The sequence below is a fragment of the Temnothorax nylanderi genome, unplaced genomic scaffold (genome assembly GCF_030848795.1).
Source record: "Temnothorax nylanderi isolate EJ_2023f unplaced genomic scaffold, tnyl_v1.0 TNYL_tig0647_pilon, whole genome shotgun sequence".
In the NCBI taxonomy this organism is placed as follows: Eukaryota; Metazoa; Arthropoda; class Insecta; order Hymenoptera; family Formicidae; genus Temnothorax; species Temnothorax nylanderi.
Window position 1 is genome coordinate 1 of NW_027249709.1, and position 20,093 is coordinate 20,093.

The 20,093-nt window shown below is 33.4% G+C and overlaps 2 protein-coding genes across 2 annotated transcripts; one reads left to right on the top strand and one right to left on the bottom strand.

Moving 5' to 3' along the window:
- The first annotated feature begins 10,434 nt into the window (after positions 1-10,434).
- LOC139784584 (uncharacterized) lies at positions 10,435-13,428 on the top strand. Its single transcript, XM_071723772.1, has 4 exons — positions 10,435-10,474; positions 10,690-12,735; positions 12,848-12,916; positions 13,096-13,428. Exons 1-4 carry the CDS (start codon positions 10,435-10,437, stop codon positions 13,344-13,346), a joined length of 2,406 nt encoding a protein of 801 aa, XP_071579873.1. The 3' UTR covers positions 13,347-13,428.
- A 1,661-nt stretch (positions 13,429-15,089) lies between these two features.
- LOC139784585 (uncharacterized) lies at positions 15,090-18,992 on the bottom strand. The gene is made up of 5 exons (XM_071723773.1): positions 18,987-18,992; positions 18,858-18,909; positions 15,783-17,828; positions 15,602-15,670; positions 15,090-15,422 (listed from the first exon to the last, which is right to left on the bottom strand). The coding sequence occupies exons 1-5, from the start codon at positions 18,990-18,992 to the stop codon at positions 15,172-15,174; spliced, it is 2,424 nt and encodes an 807-aa protein (XP_071579874.1). The 3' UTR covers positions 15,090-15,171.
- Between the last annotated feature and the right edge of the window lie 1,101 nt (positions 18,993-20,093).

The window sequence follows — 20,093 nt, forward strand, 5'->3', positions numbered from 1 at the left end:
TTTACGATTGCATAAATAGAGAAAAGTATTGTTTCGCAAAGCAATTGTAGGTTTAAGATACAACAAAAATAGAAAATAAAAGAGGGAAAATGAAAATAAAGTAAATTTCAAGATTGTTCTATAAAATTATGAAAGTAGAAATACTAATAATCATAAGTTTTGAAAAGATAAAAACAATATATTATAATGAACAGAAATTGGAAGGTACACAGTAAATTCTAAGTCATAAAAATCCTAGAGCTGAAAGATAAAATCTATATAATGTTTATATAAAGATATTATTTATTAACAGAAATGAATGAAACTGAAGATAGAAAAATTCTCGACGGACATAACAAAACGAGTGTTTTACAAAAATTATAAAGAGAGTGAAAAGAGTAATAAACAGTTTATAATATACAAGGTAATTGAAGTCAAAATAAGATAGAAATAAAAATCTGATAGAAGTTTTGGTATTTTTAATGAAATGTCATGTGACATATACATATTCATTACCTATCAGTTTTTCCTTTAGTTTCTTATTTTGAAATAATGGATATTTTATTTTAACATCTGCCGCTTTTATAGATCGTTCTCAATTTCTGCTTGCTGCGTTTAATCGCGCTTTTATAAAAACTTGTCATATAATGAAAATTCAAGCAAGCAACTAATATGTAATGACAGAAAAAATAAATCTGAAACAATTACAGAACTGGAAGTATGCAGGTAAATAAAGTTTTCCTAATGTTGCACAATAATAAATGAAAAATTTTAATTTAATAAAATACGAATAATTTACTAGTTATTGCAGCTGTATGCGGCAAATTATGGCAACAAGACACTTTTGAAGACAAGTATGTAAAATATATTACGACATAGCGCATCACAAATATTTCATAAAGAAATAAAATATATAGTTTAAACTCTTTAATTTAAATAATTTATCTAAATAGTTATAATTACAATTTGTAAATATTTGATTTTTAAATTCAAAATTATATTTAAAAAAGTACTTTAATTAAAAGTACTTTAATTAAAAAGTACTTAAATGAAGAATTAATTGTTCCTATTAAAATTTTTTTTTAAATTGTTTCTTTCTACAAACAGCATTATTTTTCTATTAGAAGAAACATTTCTCTTTCTATTTCTATAAATATTTATATCAATTAATGTTTCATAAAACCAAAACATCAAAAACTAATAATTAATCTAGTTTTATTTTAACGCTATGCTTTATATTCTTTTTGCCATGTCTACATATTATTTTTATGGTTACGCTTATTTGCTATTTTTTCTGTGTATTATACATACTATTTGTTTTATAAATTGTTATATTGTTGAAAGTATTACACACATTTTTCTTGGAATAGATTGAAGCAGTATTCAGACAAAACATGTGTCCTGAACTTTGTTAAGGAATTAGAGATATTTTAGTTTTTTATTTCAATTTTTATTTTTGTGACTAATTTGCATCGAAATATATCATGCATTTATTTTTATGCATATATAAAGAATCTATATAAATTATTTATGTTTGATTGCAGGTATCAGTCTGAAAGTAACTCGCCAAATTTAACTGTATCGGACAAATCATTAATTTTACAACAAAGTAATTATAACAATGAAGAAATAGGAAAACTGTTTGCTAGATTGTAGTAGTATTAATGATACTTCTTTTATAATGGATGAATTGATGCCTTTCAATAATACATATACATTAGAAAATTTTCCTGAAATTGAAGATATTACCCAAAGTTAGTTAATAAGTAAAATTTTGTCATAAAATTATATATAAGTTTTATTAAAATTTTATTTACACGTATTTACATCTTTACATATTTAATAAAGTGTTGTGCCCCCTTTTTGCGAGGGGTCACTTGGATTCTTTTGGTCCACGGAGGGTACGGGGTCGATGGAATTAACTAGCACTTTTTGAATAAAGGATAACGTTTAATAGTCACTCTGCGTTACAATCGTTATTCGCGTTTGATGCCCGTTACTGGTCTGCTCCCTGACTCACATTGCCCTCTCGTCTCCTTTGTCGCTTCCTTTTGTATCCTCGTCCTGTCCTTCGTTATCGCTGAGTTGCTCGATCGTATGTGGGCCGATCGCGCAACTCATCTCGTTCTGATTCGGCTTGCGTAATTCTGTCGGACTTTCGCGGTCGCGTTCCTTATTGTTATTCTCGGTCTTTCTTCTTTATTATTAAATTCTTTTCTTTAAACAGTATTCTTAATCTATTTCGTAATACTAATTGGGGCCGCAACATCCCTCCCCCTTTGAGAGAAGGAAACTACGGTCTGTAGTTTTCGTGACAATGTTTGTTGCTTATATCCTACTCCTCTTTCTATTAGGGTGGTTTATCTTCTTTATGGTTTACATTTTTCTTATTTTCTAGTATAATATCGCTGGGTCGCCCTGTATGTGCGGTTGGGCCCTTGCTCGTTTCTTGTTTCTTTTTATTATATAGATACTTATTCCTATTACGCTTAGTATTATTATTATCGTGAGTGTCGAGCCTACGGGGTATATGATGTAGGGATTTTTTATTAGGGTGTCTTGGGGTTTTTCCAACTCTTTATTTATGTCGCTTATGTCTAGGCTTAATTCCATTAATTCGTTCGGATTTCTGATTACAGGTTCTAATCTAATTTCTTTTTTCGCTTGTCCGTTAGTATTTTTATTTTCGTTTGTTAGTGTTAGGTTAAAATCTGCTAAGTGCATTTCTATTTGTTTCATAGTTTGTCTTTTTGTTTTTATAATAATGTCGGGTGTGGTTAGTTTACAATTTTCGTTTATAATTAGTTTTCCTGTTCGTTCGATTTCTACTTTCTGTTCCGCCTGATCGTTACATTGAATCGTTAGCTTTTGCTTTTTTGGCGTTGAGAATAGCCACGTTTGTGGTTCGCTTAATGTTATCCATAGGGTTACATTGGATAGTATCTGACGTTTCTCGCAGGTATTTACATATCCTGGCGTTTTTACATAAACTTGCACCTCGCATGGTGCGTCGGCTTTTATGAAGTATACCGGGTAGTTTCGGTTACATACATATTTCATTCCGTTTCGTTTACAATCATTTAACTCGCGTTCCCCTAGCGTTATATAATTATGATTCTCTCTATCTATCGCTAATATGTTATGAGTAATTCTTAGAAATGTAAAATATTCGCGTGGTTGTGGATAGGTAGTGGTGTCGTTTTTATTATTTCGTACACGGGGTATGCTACCACGGGAAATTTGATTATCGTATAAATGTTCGGGTTATCGTAATACGCGTTAATTTCTACGTAGTTTTGTATGTCGTTCCAATTCTCCAGTCTAACTTTAAATGGGAAATGAGATCCTCGCGTCAATTGTGACGTCGCCTCTTTTAATTCCGTTATTATTTTTTCTATCGGTAACAAGCGAGTGAGTATGATTCCTTCTCGCGAATATGTGAGGTAATCTATCGTGTCTTTCACGTCTTCTATTAGGTCTTCAGTAATTGTGGTTAGTACTAATAACTGTTCGTCTACTTTTTCTCTTTTGGCGTACAGTGCTGTGTCCACCTGTATCCGTGTCGTGACGTTCGTCAGCAGTTGCTCGTTATGATATAACGATTTTTCTAAGGCCTCCATGTGGCCTATTGTGGCATTTATCACCTTTAATTGATTTTTTGCGGTGTGCCGTAGAGTCTGTTGCTGATTTTGTATCAGTTCAAGCTGCTCCTGTATGTGCTTTGCGTCGTCGGCATCCATAGTGCCGAACAGCGTTTTGCTGATCGTGCCGATCGCATCTATTAAACCACGTTTATTATCGGTTGTTCTATATATTGACTGTAATCGCGTTAGTAATTGCGTTAATTTTTCATTATCTTTCTCTATCGTATGGAGAATATTTTTGCACCTCTGCTGCGTGTCCATTGCGAGTATCGTTTCGCACAATGCTTCGGTTTGCTGTAGGAACGCTTGTAGTTGGTGATATCTGTTTCCTAGGGCTGATATGTCTATTTTGATCGCTAATTTCCAGGTGGCTTCTACCTGTTGTAATTGTCCGGTTCTCTCGAAGTATATTCCCGGCTCGCTGCTGAATTGTCGTATCTCGTACGATGGTGCTGTCTCGGGTTTCGCTTTTTTCGCGAAGTGCTGGACGACGATCAGCGTCCTGTAAGATAAGGACTCATGTTACTTTTCTCTGAATTTTTCTCTTGGCTTTATTCTACTGTCTCCTTGCATTCTTTTTGTTGCGCGTTTAGTCGCTCTTGACGCTTAGATCTGAGCACATTATTCGTTGCGCTGATTTGTGGTACCATCTAAAATGAGGTGCATACGGTGTGACCTCTATTTTGCTCCATCAACGTGTGATGCGTGTTGGCGCACGTATTGGCTACGCGCCGCTCGTGCGGGCGCCGTGAGCGTGAGTGCCGCGCCTCGTGCGCCTAGTGCGCGGGTGGCTGCGAATTTAGGTTCGGGGCCGACGTCGCCCCCTCCCTCCTACGCGGAAGTGTTATTAACACCTCCGGGCACATGGGTGCCCATCATGCCCTTGGAAGTCTCGGTGGATGTGGCCACCGGTCGACGGGTGGTGCGGATGGTTCGCCGTGCTTGATGTTCGGTAAGTACTTATTATCTTATTTATCTTATTTTTTAATATCTTCTACTTTCTATCGCCTACTTTCTATTGCTTGCTCTTTTGCGCTTTTTACTGTTCTATAAAGGGCTTTAGTCGGTTTACGTGTACTCGCGTGGTTTTCCGTCCCTTTTTGATCGTGTAATTGACGTCTGAGTGTTTTTCAATTACTTCGTACGGTCCTATCCACGGGGATTCTAATTTTTTCGATCTCCCTCTACGCACCGTTTCGTCGTGCAAAGAACTTTGTCTCCCACTCGGAAATTGATTTCTTTTGTCTTCTTATCATACGTCTCCTTGGCCTTAGATTTTTCGTTCCGCAAATGTTCCTTTGCAACTCTTTGTGTCGCTCTTAATTTTTCTTTCAGCTCTTGCGCGTAATCGTCATAAGTGTACGTTGGTTTTGGTGGTTGCGACAGTGCCGTCGGTAGTGTCGCTCGGTGCCCGTATACCAATTCAAAGGGTGTAAACCCGGTCGCCGTGTGTGGCGTTGTGTTGTACGCGAACATTGCGTATGGCGTCCATTCGTCCCAGTCTGTCTGGTCCGCGTTAATATAATGTCTCAAGTATTCTGCTAACGTCCTATGAGATCGTTCTAATGCTCCTTTGCTCTCAGGATGGTACGCCGTTGTTTGAATTTTTTCGATCTTCAGTAATTTACACGTGCTTTTAAATATCTCGCTAAGGAAATTCGTTCCTCGGTCTGTCAGTACTTTGTCGGGGATACCGTATTCAAAGATGATCTTTGTGACAAATTCTTTCGCGATTGTATTCGCTTCTTGATTAGGTACGGGTATCGCTTTACTGAATTTTGATAAATTATCCTGAAACGTGAGGATATATTTATTTCCGTTTTCGGTCACCGTCAGTGGTCCTACTATATCTAGAGCACATTTTTCGAATGGTCTGTCTGCGGTGTCTGTGATTACTAAGGGTGCTTTATTTTTCCGCGATAATTTGTTCTTCTGACACAATTCGCATTTATTAATGTACTCTTCGACGTCTCGAGTTAATCCTCTCCAATTATGCGTCAACCTTATTCGGTTTATGGTGCGTTCCACACCTTGATGTCCTCCTACAGGTGCATCATGGTATTCGTATAATATACGTTGCTTCTCTTCTTCTGTGTATTTTCTTTCGCTCTCCTCTTCGTTGTTCTCTTCCTTCTCTATCTTGTTGATATCTGTCGGCACATGTCGACTCAGCGCATCGGCGTTTCTATTCTCTTGACCGGCCTTGTGTACGATAGTGTAGTCGTATTCCTCTAATTTTAACCTCCATCGGATTAATCGGGATCCGGGGTCTTTTACGTTAAATAGCCAAACCAATGATTTATGGTCTGTCACTATAGTAAATTTTGTTCCATAAACGTATGGTCGGAAGTGTTTCACCGCCCATACTATCGCTAATAATTCTTTCTCAGTAGTGTTGTAATTTTGCTCGGCCTTTGACAGTACTCTGCTCGCATACGCCACGGGTTGATCTTGACCTATCTTTCCCTGTGACAGTATGGCTCCGATTGCGTAGTCTGACGCGTCGGTCGTCACTACAAATTCTTGGGAGAAGTCCGGGTATTTTAATACCGGTGCTGTAGTTAATTTTTCTTTAAGTATTTTAAATGCGTTTTGTTGTTCTGCGTTCCACTCGAATTTGATATTCTTTCTGGTCATTTTTGTGAGTGGCTTGGCGATTGCTGAGAAATCTTTAATAAATCTTCGGTAATATCCGGCTAATCCTACGAAAGCCTGGATGTCTTTTACCTTTGTTGGTGTCGGGAAGCTTTTTACTGCTTCTAGTTTTGAAGGATCTGGCGAGATTCCGTTTTCTGTTATTACATGTCCGAGATACGTCACTTCTTTCCGAAGGAATTCGCATTTATCGGGCTGTAATTTCAAATTGTACTTTCTCAGTCTTTTTAGTACTTCTACTAACCTTTTATTGTGCTCTTGTAAACTTGCTCCGTATACTATTATATCGTCTAGATATACTAAGCATTGTAATCCTACTAGTCCTGCTAGAACGGCTATTATTGCTCGTTGAAATGTCGCTGGGGCATTTTTCAGTCCAAAAGGCATTCGATTATGCTCGTAATGTCCGTATTGTGTAGAGAACGCTGTTTTTTCTTTATCTTCTTCTTCCATCGGGATTTGATGATATCCCGAGGCGAGGTCTAGCGTGGTAAAATATTTTGCTTTTCCCAGTTGGTCAAGGATATCGGTTATGTTTGGCAACGGGAAGGAATCTCCCTCCGTTAGATCGTTTACAAACCGAAAATCTATTACCACTCTCAGTTTTAATTTTCCTGATGCGTCTCTTTTCTTCGGTACTACTAGCAACGGCGCATTCCACGGGCTCGTGCTAGGTCTAATTATTCCGTTTTTTAACATCTCTTTCACTTGTCTATTTACTTCTTCCTTGTGCTTTTCTGGCAAGCGGTACGGTCGGACGTTGACCGGTACGCTGCCCGCCTTCGTGGTAATCTTATGCGCGACGATATCAGTGCATGTCAGTGGCTCTCCTTCCACATGCAATACATCGCTGTAATCTCTGCAAATTTCCATAATGGCTTTCTTTTCTTCTTCATTTAAGTGTTGCGTGCGTATCAATTTTTCGACTCTTTCGCTACGCGGCACTGTTTCTTCTGCCTTGTTTACTTGGTTTACTTCTATCTCTTCTGCTTCTTCTTGCTCTAACTCCTCTAATGTCACTTGCGGCATTAGCATTTCGACTGTCTTCTCAGTCGTATTCAATATGCTTGCTGGACATAGAAAGTTTTCTGGCATCACTAGGCAATTTCCTATGAACACTCCTGGCATTGTCTCTTCTGCCTGTATTATTCCTAGTGAATTTTTATCGGTCGCGACTTGTACTATTGTCTCGCTTCGCGGTTTTAAAACCATTTTCTTATACGGATATAATTTTAATATGCTTTTCCCTATGCGTATTGAGCTTGACTCGTAACTATATGACGCTTGATGCTTCTTTATAAAATCTACGCCTAGTATCCCGTCGTATTCAATCGGAAAATCATCCTTGACGACATATATCGTGTGCTTGATCTTTCTATCTTTCAAATCTATGGTCGCTGTAAATTTTCCAATCGTATGGGCTTTGTGACCTGTTACTCCGGTAAGGGCCATTTTATCCTCTTCTATCATTGTTTCGCCTTTCAAATGTTTTACTTTTATTATTGATACGGCCGCTCCGGTATCAAACAGTAAATTTATTTTTTCGCGCTTCGCTTCTCGCATGGGCAGAGTGATTAAGTCCAGTCCTGCATGCTTCCGCGGCTTGTTCGTCATGTGTGACACCTGATACTCTAATGCCGGTCGGCGGTGCTTTGTGTCCTCTTTGTCTTCTTCATCGCTATTCGCGGCTGAATTGCTGTCTTTTTTTCTCGGTCCGTTCGTTTTCGGATGAAAGTTTTTGTTTTGTCCTCTCGGATTATTAGGTTTGTGGTGGTTTGTTCTTTCTTTATTTGGTCGACCATTTAACAGCCAACATTCTTCGCGCATGTGTCCTGCTTTCTTACAATAATTGCAGACTTTATCTATCGCGTTTACGCGGGGTGTCCTATCGGGTTTCGGTAAGGGGAAACGGTTCGCGTATCTACTGGTACGACATTCCCTTCCGTGATGCCCGTATTTTCCGCATTTTTGGCATTGTACTATCGCTCGGTTATCGCGCGGTTGCGGCGAGTACGCATAATTATTTTTGGGACGCGGCGGAATTCCGCTTGGCCCGTTTACTTTTTCTTCGGCGCTTGCTCCGGCAATCGCTTCTTGCAAGGTTGCGAAATGTTGAGCTCGGACAAGTAACTTGATCTCGTCTCTCAATCCTAATTGGAAATTCTGTAATGCCTGTTGTTGAATCGTTTCTAATATAGTTCGCTTGCTTTCTATCGTGTGATTTCTTCCCTCTATCATGGAGTCGTATAGCTCCATTGCTAGTTTATCTGCTCTTAATCCGAATGCTCTTGCATTTTCTCCGGGTTTTTGCTTGAGTGTATTGAACTCTAGTTGTAAGTGTGTTGTGCTTTTGCGGCTCAGATAGCAAACTTCTAATTCTTTCTTTAGTTGTGCGAAATCTCTTATTTCTCGCGTTTGAAAATCTATCATCGCTCTTCCTTTTAGCTTTGTGCATAATACTGCTTCTAATAGCGTTCCTTCTTCCATAGGATTTATGTTTTTTATTGCATATGACGCGGCGCTTAAGAATTCTTGTAACTTACTCGAGGATCCGTCGAACTCGGGTATCATATCTCGTGCCTCTTTTAAGCGTAGATATCCGATAGCGCGTTCCGCTTGGTTCCGGATATCGTATGACGTTCGTCCGTACGTTACTTCGAACGGGAGGTTACTTGGCTCGCGTCTCGCGACAAATTCGCGGCGTTCAGGATTCGCCGTTTCTAGTTGATTTACGCGGTCTTGTAAGTTGCGGATTCCATTTAATATCTCGTCGAGAATGGCATCTCTATCGTCCGGTTGTAATCCGGGAATTCGGTTACGATTATTCGCCGGTGTTCTCCTCTGAGATAACACTCTATTAAGGCGGTTGATTTCTGCGTCTACGTCTTCTGGAGTTATCGGCGCGTTGTCATTTACGTTATTCGCGTCGTGGTTGCTATTAGTTGCTTCCGCCATCTCGAGTACGTTCACGTTTCTCGAGGCAGAATAATACTCGTGCGGATTAAATACGCTGCTATCATACGAGGTTAATGAAAACTCTCGTCTGTGTGTTAGCCTACTGGTCGTACTGTCCGCGTCTTCGGATTGTGTGTGCGCGTGTGAGGGGTGGAGTCTATCTTCGTCGGGGCAGTTATTTTGTCCTATTACTCTCGCGTCTAAAATTACAACGGAATCGTCGAATTGTTCGCGTTCGATCACGCTGTTCGGGTGTAATTCCGGTTCCGATTCGCTTTCGCTTGAGTAGTACGCGTCTAAATTTCTACGCACGGTTTCGCGATTATCGCTTACGACTTCTTCGGTCGTTTGCACGGGGCTTAACGGTCTATTTCTACGCGCTCGTCGTGACGTCCCGCTATGGAGCCACGATTGGTTTAGTTCCGCAGGTGGATTTTCGTTTTCCGACATCTACGGTAATTGCGTTTTACATAATTTGCTTAATCGACTTACATTACGGTCGCTAGTCGCATGTTGCTGGTCGGTGCTCGTGCCGCTTTATCAGTCGGTGAGCCCTCGTTGAGGTAGGTCGGTGCCGTCTCGGGTTACGCTGCTTGCTTGTCCCTCGTCGGCCGCTACCGTGTTGTCCGCTGCTTTTGAATCTGGCTGCCGTGTCTCCGTTGAGGATGTTGCACTGCCTCACTGATTCACTTGTTTTTCTTTTTCAGCTGTCGTTCCCGTCTTCCTGCCAATGGATCCCACCGCTGCCACCATTTGTTGTGCCCCCTTTTTGCGAGGGGTCACTTGGATTCTTTTGGTCCACGGAGGGTACGGGGTCGATGGAATTAACTAGCACTTTTTGAATAAAGGATAACGTTTAATAGTCACTCTGCGTTACAATCGTTATTCGCGTTTGATGCCCGTTACTGGTCTGCTCCCTGACTCACATTGCCCTCTCGTCTCCTTTTGTCGCTTCCTTTTGTATCCTCGTCCTGTCCTTCGTTATCGCTGAGTTGCTCGATCGTATGTGGGCCGATCGCGCAACTCATCTCGTTCTGATTCGGCTTGCGTAATTCTGTCGGACTTTCGCGGTCGCGTTCCTTATTGTTATTCTCGGTCTTTCTTCTTTATTATTAAATTCTTTTCTTTAAACAGTATTTCTTAATCTATTTCGTAATACTAATTGGGGCCGCAACAAAAGTTATATATACAGTAATGTTTTATGTTTAGTGGAATTAGGAAATACTATAATAGAAGAACAAGTGGAGAATAATCTGGAGAAAAATAGTGAAAATATCGAAGGTGAGAACTACTTTGAAAATTTTCCTGAAATTGAAGATATTACCCAAAGTTAGTTAATAATAAGTAAAATTTTGTTATAAAAATTATATATAAGTTTTATTAAAATTTTATTTACACGTATTTACATCTTTACATATTTAATAAAGTTATATATACAGTAATGTTTTATGTTTAGTGGAATTAGGAAATACTATAATAGAAGAACAAGTGGAGAATAATCCGGAGAAAAATAGTGAAAATATCGAAGATGAGAACTACTTTGACAAAGATTATGAACCATCAGAAGATTCAGCTAGCTACACAGATTATGAAAGCAATGATGAACTTATAAACGAAAATGAAGCAAGTGCATGTAACAATAGCTTAAACGAATCGACTACTTTTAATTTATCAACAACCGCAAATGCATCGGGTGTATCAGGATGTGATGATGCACAACTTACAATTGATAATTCTCGTAGTGGCACAAAAAAATATTACTGTTTTTATTGTAAGTTACCAAAAGCAAAAATTGCAAGACATTTAGAAAGTGTACATCGTAATGAAGAAGATGTTAAGAAATTCGCTGCATTACCGAAAGGATGTCTTGAACGTAAAAAAATAATTGAAACAATACGTCGAAAAGGAGAATTTCAATTTAACACGAACAAAATGTTAAATGATGGCAAGTTACATGTTGTTAGAAGACCGAATATAAAGTTTGACAAAACAGCTAATGAATATGGAGTGTGTATCAAATGTCATGGATTTTTTTCTAAAAATACTTTACGAAATCATGTTCGAAAGTGTGTAAATGTAAAACATTCTAAAAATCGAATAATAACAGTCCTTGGACGAGCAATCCTCGGTAGAATTAATGAAATAGCTTCTCAAACTCTAAAAAAAGTGATCTTTCCAGTGTTAAGAGAAGATTCTATTACGCGTCTTATAAGATATGACGAATTAATTATTCGATATGGTAACAAACTTTGTATGAAATACAAACCGCAGCATCAACACGATATGGTGCGAAATCGATTACGAACACTTGGACGATTTTTAAAAGCATTAAAAGAAATAAACAATGAAATTACAGATTTTGCCTCACTATATGAACCAAAATATTACGATGACTGTATTAAAGCAGTATATCAAGTAGCTCGATATAATACAGAAACTCAGAAATTTGAGGCTGCTTATACAGCATTTCAGTTAGGTACATTATTAAAAGAAGTTGGAGAATTATGGCGCTCACAGTGTATTAAAAATCATGATCCTGTTAAAAAGGCTCTAGTTGAAGATTTTCTTTCTCTTCGTAAAGAAGATTTTAGCCATTCAGTTAACAAAACAGTAATGGAAACGAGAGCACATATGATACGACAAAAAAAAGAAGTAGCTCCAAGTATAAGCGATATAAAAAAGCTTTACAATTATGTAAACAGTAAGAGACATGAAGCATACAATATTTTGAAGGAAGAATTTTCATATAATGTATGGTTAACTCTGGGTCAATGTACATTAATTTCTATGCAAATATATAACAGAAAACGCGCTGGTGAAATGCAAAGAATACTATTAGAAGATTTTTATAACCATGAAAGTTTAAATGAACAAAGTGATCCAGATCTTTTTAAGTCTCTCTCAAATTCAGCAAAAGCAATTGCACGCAAATATGTACGATTTCAAATTAGAGGAAAATTAGGTCGTCCTGTTCCTGTCTTATTACATTTTGATCTATTAAATTGTATACAATTATTTATACAATGCCGAGATAAAGCTAATGTACATCCAAAAAACCCATACGTTTTTGGTGTAAAAGGTTTCCATAAACAGAGATTTAAATACTTAAGAGCATGCGATCATATGCGACAATTTGCTCATGAATGTGGAGCTGACCATCCTGAAAGATTGCGAGGTACTCTTCTTAGGAAACATATCGCAACCAATTGTCACAAATTAAAGTTAACAGAAGTAGAAGTATCCGAATTAGCAGATTTTATGGGACATAAAGAAAATATACATAAGCAATTCTATAGATTACCTCAAAAAGAGGCTGATATTCTCAATATCACCAAATATCTGGAAGCTGCACTAGGGACAGATATTAACACTCAAAGTGACAGCGATAATGATAGCAATAGTGATGAAAATGATGATTACGATAATGGTACCATTAGTTTAAACAATACTACTGATGATGATAACTTTACTAATAATAATACTAATAGTACTAATGTGCAAGGTACGAAATGATATTATCACTATTATATTTTCAAAACTCCATTTTATGTAAAGAGAAAAAAAGTTTATATTTTAATACAGATATATATTTGAAAAGATTATTTTATTTACAGAATCTGATGACAGTTTGATTTCAAAAAGGAAAAGTAAAATTACGAAAAATCCAAAGAAATTACACAACAGTAAGTTCGATGTTTTCATACATGATCAAACTCGAAATCATTAATTTCATTGTACAAGTTACTTTAATTTCAAATATACATTTCTATTGTATATACGTACCATACGTAATAATGTACCATAAATTTTGTTTTGTTTAAAAAAATTGCTTATTTAACAACCTTCATCTTTTTAATTATAGATAATAAAGCAAAAATGAAGTGCAAACGTATACGTTGGCCTGATGAACAGAAAAATATAGTGCTAAAAGCATTTAATAGATACTTATATACTAATAAATGTCCCACTCCTAAGGAAATTGCAGCTCTAATAGCAGCTAATCCTTGTTTACAAACACGAACGATAAGTCAAGTCAAAACCTGGTTTAACAATCAACAGAAAGATTTACGTTCTAAAAACACGAACGATAAGTCAAGTAAAAACCTGGTTTAACAATCAACAGAAAGATTTACGTTCTAAATTTTGAGATTATCTTGTTTTTATTGTCTCTAGAGAGATATTTATAAAATGTTTAAAAATTTTCAGGCACTTAAACACTATATTCAAAAATGTTTCTTGAATTTACATGAAAGATAAAAAATATTTTGTTATTTTTATTTTTTTTTTCATATTGACAGTAAAAATATAATAGTATTTATTTATAACATATATTCTAACAACAAGAAATTATATATTTCACTTAATTTAAAAAACAATTACAAATATATAAGGCGTATATAGAAAATGTAATGAGTAAAATATGAATAAATTGCGTTAATTGATGTCAGATTGTGATGTACTTTTCTGTCCTAAATTTATATGTCTGTTATTACATGCATGCATTCGTTATTACTTATATTGACAAAGTTGCTTGTTAATCAATTTATTAAATAGAGAAGTTAGCGCATTGACACTTGCCTAAATATTATCTTATTAAATATAAACCAATTTATTAGTAGCTTATCAATAGTTCTTATGATTAAATAACTTGTAATAATTATTTTTTAATTCTACATGTAATGTTTGTTTTAAGACTGTCGTTTGGAATAAACAATATGTCTTACATTTCTTTATAATAAAACTATGAGATTGTTAAGATACTGCAAAATTAAAAACATTGAAACCAACCAGGGTAACATTAAGATTAAGAAACTAAGACTAAAAAATAACTACGTATTTTCTATTACTGTTAATATTTTCCACGTGTTTACGTAGATTATATACATATATTTATAGATTATCTTGTTTATATATATATACACGTATAAATACACGTATATATACAAATTTTATGCATAACGATTATTTTGAGGACAATTTGTAGACGCATTGATTACTTTGGGAACCTTATATTTAGTCCTTACAGTAATCGCTATGCATTTAAAGTTCCCAAAGTAATCAATGCGTCTACAAATTGTCCTCAAAATAATCGTTATGCATAAAATTTGTATATATACGTGTATTTATACGTGTATATATATATAAACAAGATAATCTATAAATATATGTATATAATCTACGTAAACACGTGGAAAATATTAACAGTAATAGAAAATACGTAGTTATTTTTTAGTCTTAGTTTCTTAATCTTAATGTTACCCTGGTTGGTTTCAATGTTTTTAATTTTGCAGTATCTTAACAATCTCATAGTTTTATTATAAAGAAATGTAAGACATATTGTTTATTCCAAACGACAGTCTTAAAACAAACATTACATGTAGAATTAAAAAATAATTATTACAAGTTATTTAATCATAAGAACTATTGATAAGCTACTAATAAATTGGTTTATATTTAATAAGATAATATTTAGGCAAGTGTCAATGCGCTAACTTCTCTATTTAATAAATTGATTAACAAGCAACTTTGTCAATATAAGTAATAACGAATGCATGCATGTAATAACAGACATATAAATTTAGGACAGAAAAGTACATCACAATCTGACATCAATTAACGCAATTTATTCATATTTTACTCATTACATTTTCTATATACGCCTTATATATTTGTAATTGTTTTTTAAATTAAGTGAAATATATAATTTCTTGTTGTTAGAATATATGTTATAAATAAATACTATTATATTTTTACTGTCAATATGAAAAAAAAAATAAAAATAACAAAATATTTTTTATCTTTCATGTAAATTCAAGAAACATTTTTGAATATAGTGTTTAAGTGCCTGAAAATTTTTAAACATTTTATAAATATCTCTCTAGAGACAATAAAAACAAGATAATCTCAAAATTTAGAACGTAAATCTTTCTGTTGATTGTTAAACCAGGTTTTTACTTGACTTATCGTTCGTGTTTTTAGAACGTAAATCTTTCTGTTGATTGTTAAACCAGGTTTTGACTTGACTTATCGTTCGTGTTTGTAAACAAGGATTAGCTGCTATTAGAGCTGCAATTTCCTTAGGAGTGGGACATTTATTAGTATATAAGTATCTATTAAATGCTTTTAGCACTATATTTTTCTGTTCATCAGGCCAACGTATACGTTTGCACTTCATTTTTGCTTTATTATCTATAATTAAAAAGATGAAGGTTGTTAAATAAGCAATTTTTTTAAACAAAACAAAATTTATGGTACATTATTACGTATGGTACGTATATACAATAGAAATGTATATTTGAAATTAAAGTAACTTGTACAATGAAATTAATGATTTCGAGTTTGATCATGTATGAAAACATCGAACTTACTGTTGTGTAATTTCTTTGGATTTTTCGTAATTTTACTTTTCCTTTTTGAAATCAAACTGTCATCAGATTCTGTAAATAAAATAATCTTTTCAAATATATATCTGTATTAAAATATAAACTTTTTTTCTCTTTACATAAAATGGAGTTTTGAAAATATAATAGTGATAATATCATTTCGTACCTTGCACATTAGTACTATTAGTATTATTATTAGTAAAGTTATCATCATCAGTAGTATTGTTTAAACTAATGGTACCATTATCGTAATCATCATTTTCATCACTATTGCTATCATTATCGCTGTCACTTTGAGTGTTAATATCTGTCCCTAGTGCAGCTTCCAGATATTTGGTGATATTGAGAATATCAGCCTCTTTTTGAGGTAATCTATAGAATTGCTTATGTATATTTTCTTTATGTCCCATAAAATCTGCTAATTCGGATACTTCTACTTCTGTTAACTTTAATTTGTGACAATTGGTTGCGATATGTTTCCTAAGAAGAGTACCTCGCAATCTTTCAGGATGGTCAGCTCCACATTCATGAGCAAATTGTCGCATATGATCGCATGCTCTTAAGTATTTAAATCTCTGTTTATGGAAACCTTTTACACCAAAAACGTATGGGTTTTTTGGATGTACATTAGCTTTATCTCGGCATTGTATAAATAATTGTATACAATTTAATAGATCAAAATGTAATAAGACAGGAACAGGACGACCTAATTTTCCTCTAATTTGAAATCGTACATATTTGCGTGCAATTGCTTTTGCTGAATTTGAGAGAGACTTAAAAAGATCTGGATCACTTTGTTCATTTAAACTTTCATGGTTATAAAAATCTTCTAATAGTATTCTTTGCATTTCACCAGCGCGTTTTCTGTTATATATTTGCATAGAAATTAATGTACATTGACCCAGAGTTAACCATACATTATATGAAAATTCTTCCTTCAAAATATTGTATGCTTCATGTCTCTTACTGTTTACATAATTGTAAAGCTTTTTTATATCGCTTATACTTGGAGCTACTTCTTTTTTTTGTCGTATCATATGTGCTCTCGTTTCCATTACTGTTTTGTTAACTGAATGGCTAAAATCTTCTTTACGAAGAGAAAGAAAATCTTCAACTAGAGCCTTTTTAACAGGATCATGATTTTTAATACACTGTGAGCGCCATAATTCTCCAACTTCTTTTAATAATGTACCTAACTGAAATGCTGTATAAGCAGCCTCAAATTTCTGAGTTTCTGTATTATATCGAGCTACTTGATATACTGCTTTAATACAGTCATCGTAATATTTTGGTTCATATAGTGAGGCAAAATCTGTAATTTCATTGTTTATTTCTTTTAATGCTTTTAAAAATCGTCCAAGTGTTCGTAATCGATTTCGCACCATATCGTGTTGATGCTGCGGTTTGTATTTCATACAAAGTTTGTTACCATATCGAATAATTAATTCGTCATATCTTATAAGACGCGTAATAGAATCTTCTCTTAACACTGGAAAGATCACTTTTTTTAGAGTTTGAGAAGCTATTTCATTAATTCTACCGAGGATTGCTCGTCCAAGGACTGTTATTATTCGATTTTTAGAATGTTTTACATTTACACACTTTCGAACATGATTTCGTAAAGTATTTTTAGAAAAAAATCCATGACATTTGATACACACTCCATATTCATTAGCTGTTTTGTCAAACTTTATATTCGGTCTTCTAACAACATGTAACTTGCCATCATTTAACATTTTGTTCGTGTTAAATTGAAATTCTCCTTTTCGACGTATTGTTTCAATTATTTTTTTACGTTCAAGACATCCTTTCGGTAATGCAGCGAATTTCTTAACATCTTCTTCATTACGATGTACACTTTCTAAATGTCTTGCAATTTTTGCTTTTGGTAACTTACAATAAAAACAGTAATATTTTTTTGTGCCACTACGAGAATTATCAATTGTAAGTTGTGCATCATCACATCCTGATACACCCGATGCATTTGCGGTTGTTGATAAATTAAAAGTAGTCGATTCGTTTAAGCTATTGTTACATGCACTTGCTTCATTTTCGTTTATAAGTTCATCATTGCTTTCATAATCTGTGTAGCTAGCTGAATCTTCTGATGGTTCATAATCTTTGTCAAAGTAGTTCTCATCTTCGATATTTTCACTATTTTTCTCCGGATTATTCTCCACTTGTTCTTCTATTATAGTATTTCCTAATTCCACTAAACATAAAACATTACTGTATATATAACTTTATTAAATATGTAAAGATGTAAATACGTGTAAATAAAATTTTAATAAAACTTATATATAATTTTTATGACAAAATTTTACTTATTAACTAACTTTGGGTAATATCTTCAATTTCAGGAAAATTTTCTAATGTATATGTATTATTGAAAGGCATCAATTCATCCATTATAAAAGAAGTATCATTAATACTACTACAATCTAGCAAACAGTTTCCTATTTCTTCATTGTTATAATTACTTTGTTGTAAAATTAATGATTTGTCCGATACAGTTAAATTTGGCGAGTTACTTTCAGACTGATACCTGCAATCAAACATAAATAATTTATATAGATTCTTTATATATGCATAAAAATAAATGCATGATATATTTCGATGCAAATTAGTCACAAAAATAAAAATTGAAATAAAAAACTAAAATATCTCTAATTCCTTAACAAGTTCAGGAACATGTTTTGTCTGAATACTGCTTCAATCTATTCCAAGAAAAATGTGTGTAATACTTTCAACAATATAACAATTTATAAAACAAATAGTATGTATAATACACAGAAAAAATAGCAAATAAAGCGTAACCATAAAATAATATGTAAGACATGGCAAAAAGAATATAAAGCATAGCGTTAAAATAAAACTAGATTAATTATTAGTTTTTGATGTTTTGGTTTTATGAAACATTAATTGATATAAATATTTATAGAAATAGTAAAGAGAAATGTTTTCTTCTAATAGAAAAATAATGCTGTTTGTAGAAAGAAACAATTTAAAAAAAATTTTAATATGAACAATTAATTCTTCATTTAAGTACTTTTTTAATTAAAGTACTTTTAATTAAAGTACTTTTTTTAAATATAATTTTGAATTTAAAAATCAAATATTTACAAAATTGTAATTATAACTATTTTAGATAAAATTATTTAAATTAAAGAGTTTTAACTATATATTTTATTTCTTTATGAAATATTTGTGATGCGCTATGTCGTACATATATTTTACATACTTGTCTTCAAAAGTGTCTTGTTGCCATAATTTGCCGCATACATCTGAAATAACTAGTAAATTATTCGTATTTTATTAAATTAAAATTTTTCATTTTATTATTGTGCAACATTAGGAAAACTTTATTTACCTGCATACTTCCAGTTCTGTAATTGTTTCAGATTTATTTTTTCTGTCATTACATATTAGTTGCTTGCTTGAATTTTCATTATATGACAAGTTTTTATAAAATGCGCGATTAAACGCAGCAAGCAGAAATTGAGAACGATCTATAAAAGCGGCAGATGTTAAAATAAAATATCAATTATTTCAAAATAAGAAACTAAAGGAAAAACTGATAGGTAAATGAATATGTATATGTCACATGACATTTCAATTAAAAATACCAAAACTTCTATCAGATTTTTATTTCTATCTTATTTTGACTTCAAATTACCTTGTATATTATTAAACTGTTTATTACTCTTTTCACTCTCTTTATAATTTTGTAAAACACGCGTTTTGTTATGTCCGTCGAGAATTTTTCTATCTTCAGTTTCATTCATTTCTGTTAATAAATAATATCTTTATATAAACATTATATAGATATTTTATCTTTCAGCTCTAGGATTTTTATGACTTAGAAATTTACTGTGTACCTTCCAATTTCTGTTCATTATATAATATTAATTTATTATCTTTTCAAAACTTATGATTATTAGTATTTCTACTTTCATAATTTTATAGAACAATCTTGAAATTTACTTTATTTTCATTTTCCATCTTTATTTCTATTTTTGTTGTATCTTATAATCTCTACAATTGCTTTGCGAAACATACTTTTCTCTATTTATGCAATCGATAAATGTACAAACTTAGAAGTCGAAAATGTTTTAAAAATATTTTGAATACAATAATTGAACATCATACCTGAGTTATCTTGTAGATTATTATATAACTTAATTTCATTTGTTTTATTTTTATTTTTATAATTATTTGTTATTCCAGTATCATCATTGTGTAGAATAACGCCTAAATTAATTTCACTTTCTTGTACGTTTTTCACTCTTATGTTCATCTTACTTATGTTCTTTTTGTTATTAAGTTCTTGAATTTGATTTTCCTTTTTTTCGTTTTTCGTTTGAATAAAGTTCTTTTTTTACAACTGTAATTAATAATTTAAAAAATTTCAATAGTATACCCTAATAATCAAATCAGCAATCAGCAAAGAATTTTAATGTTTAATAAACAATAGATA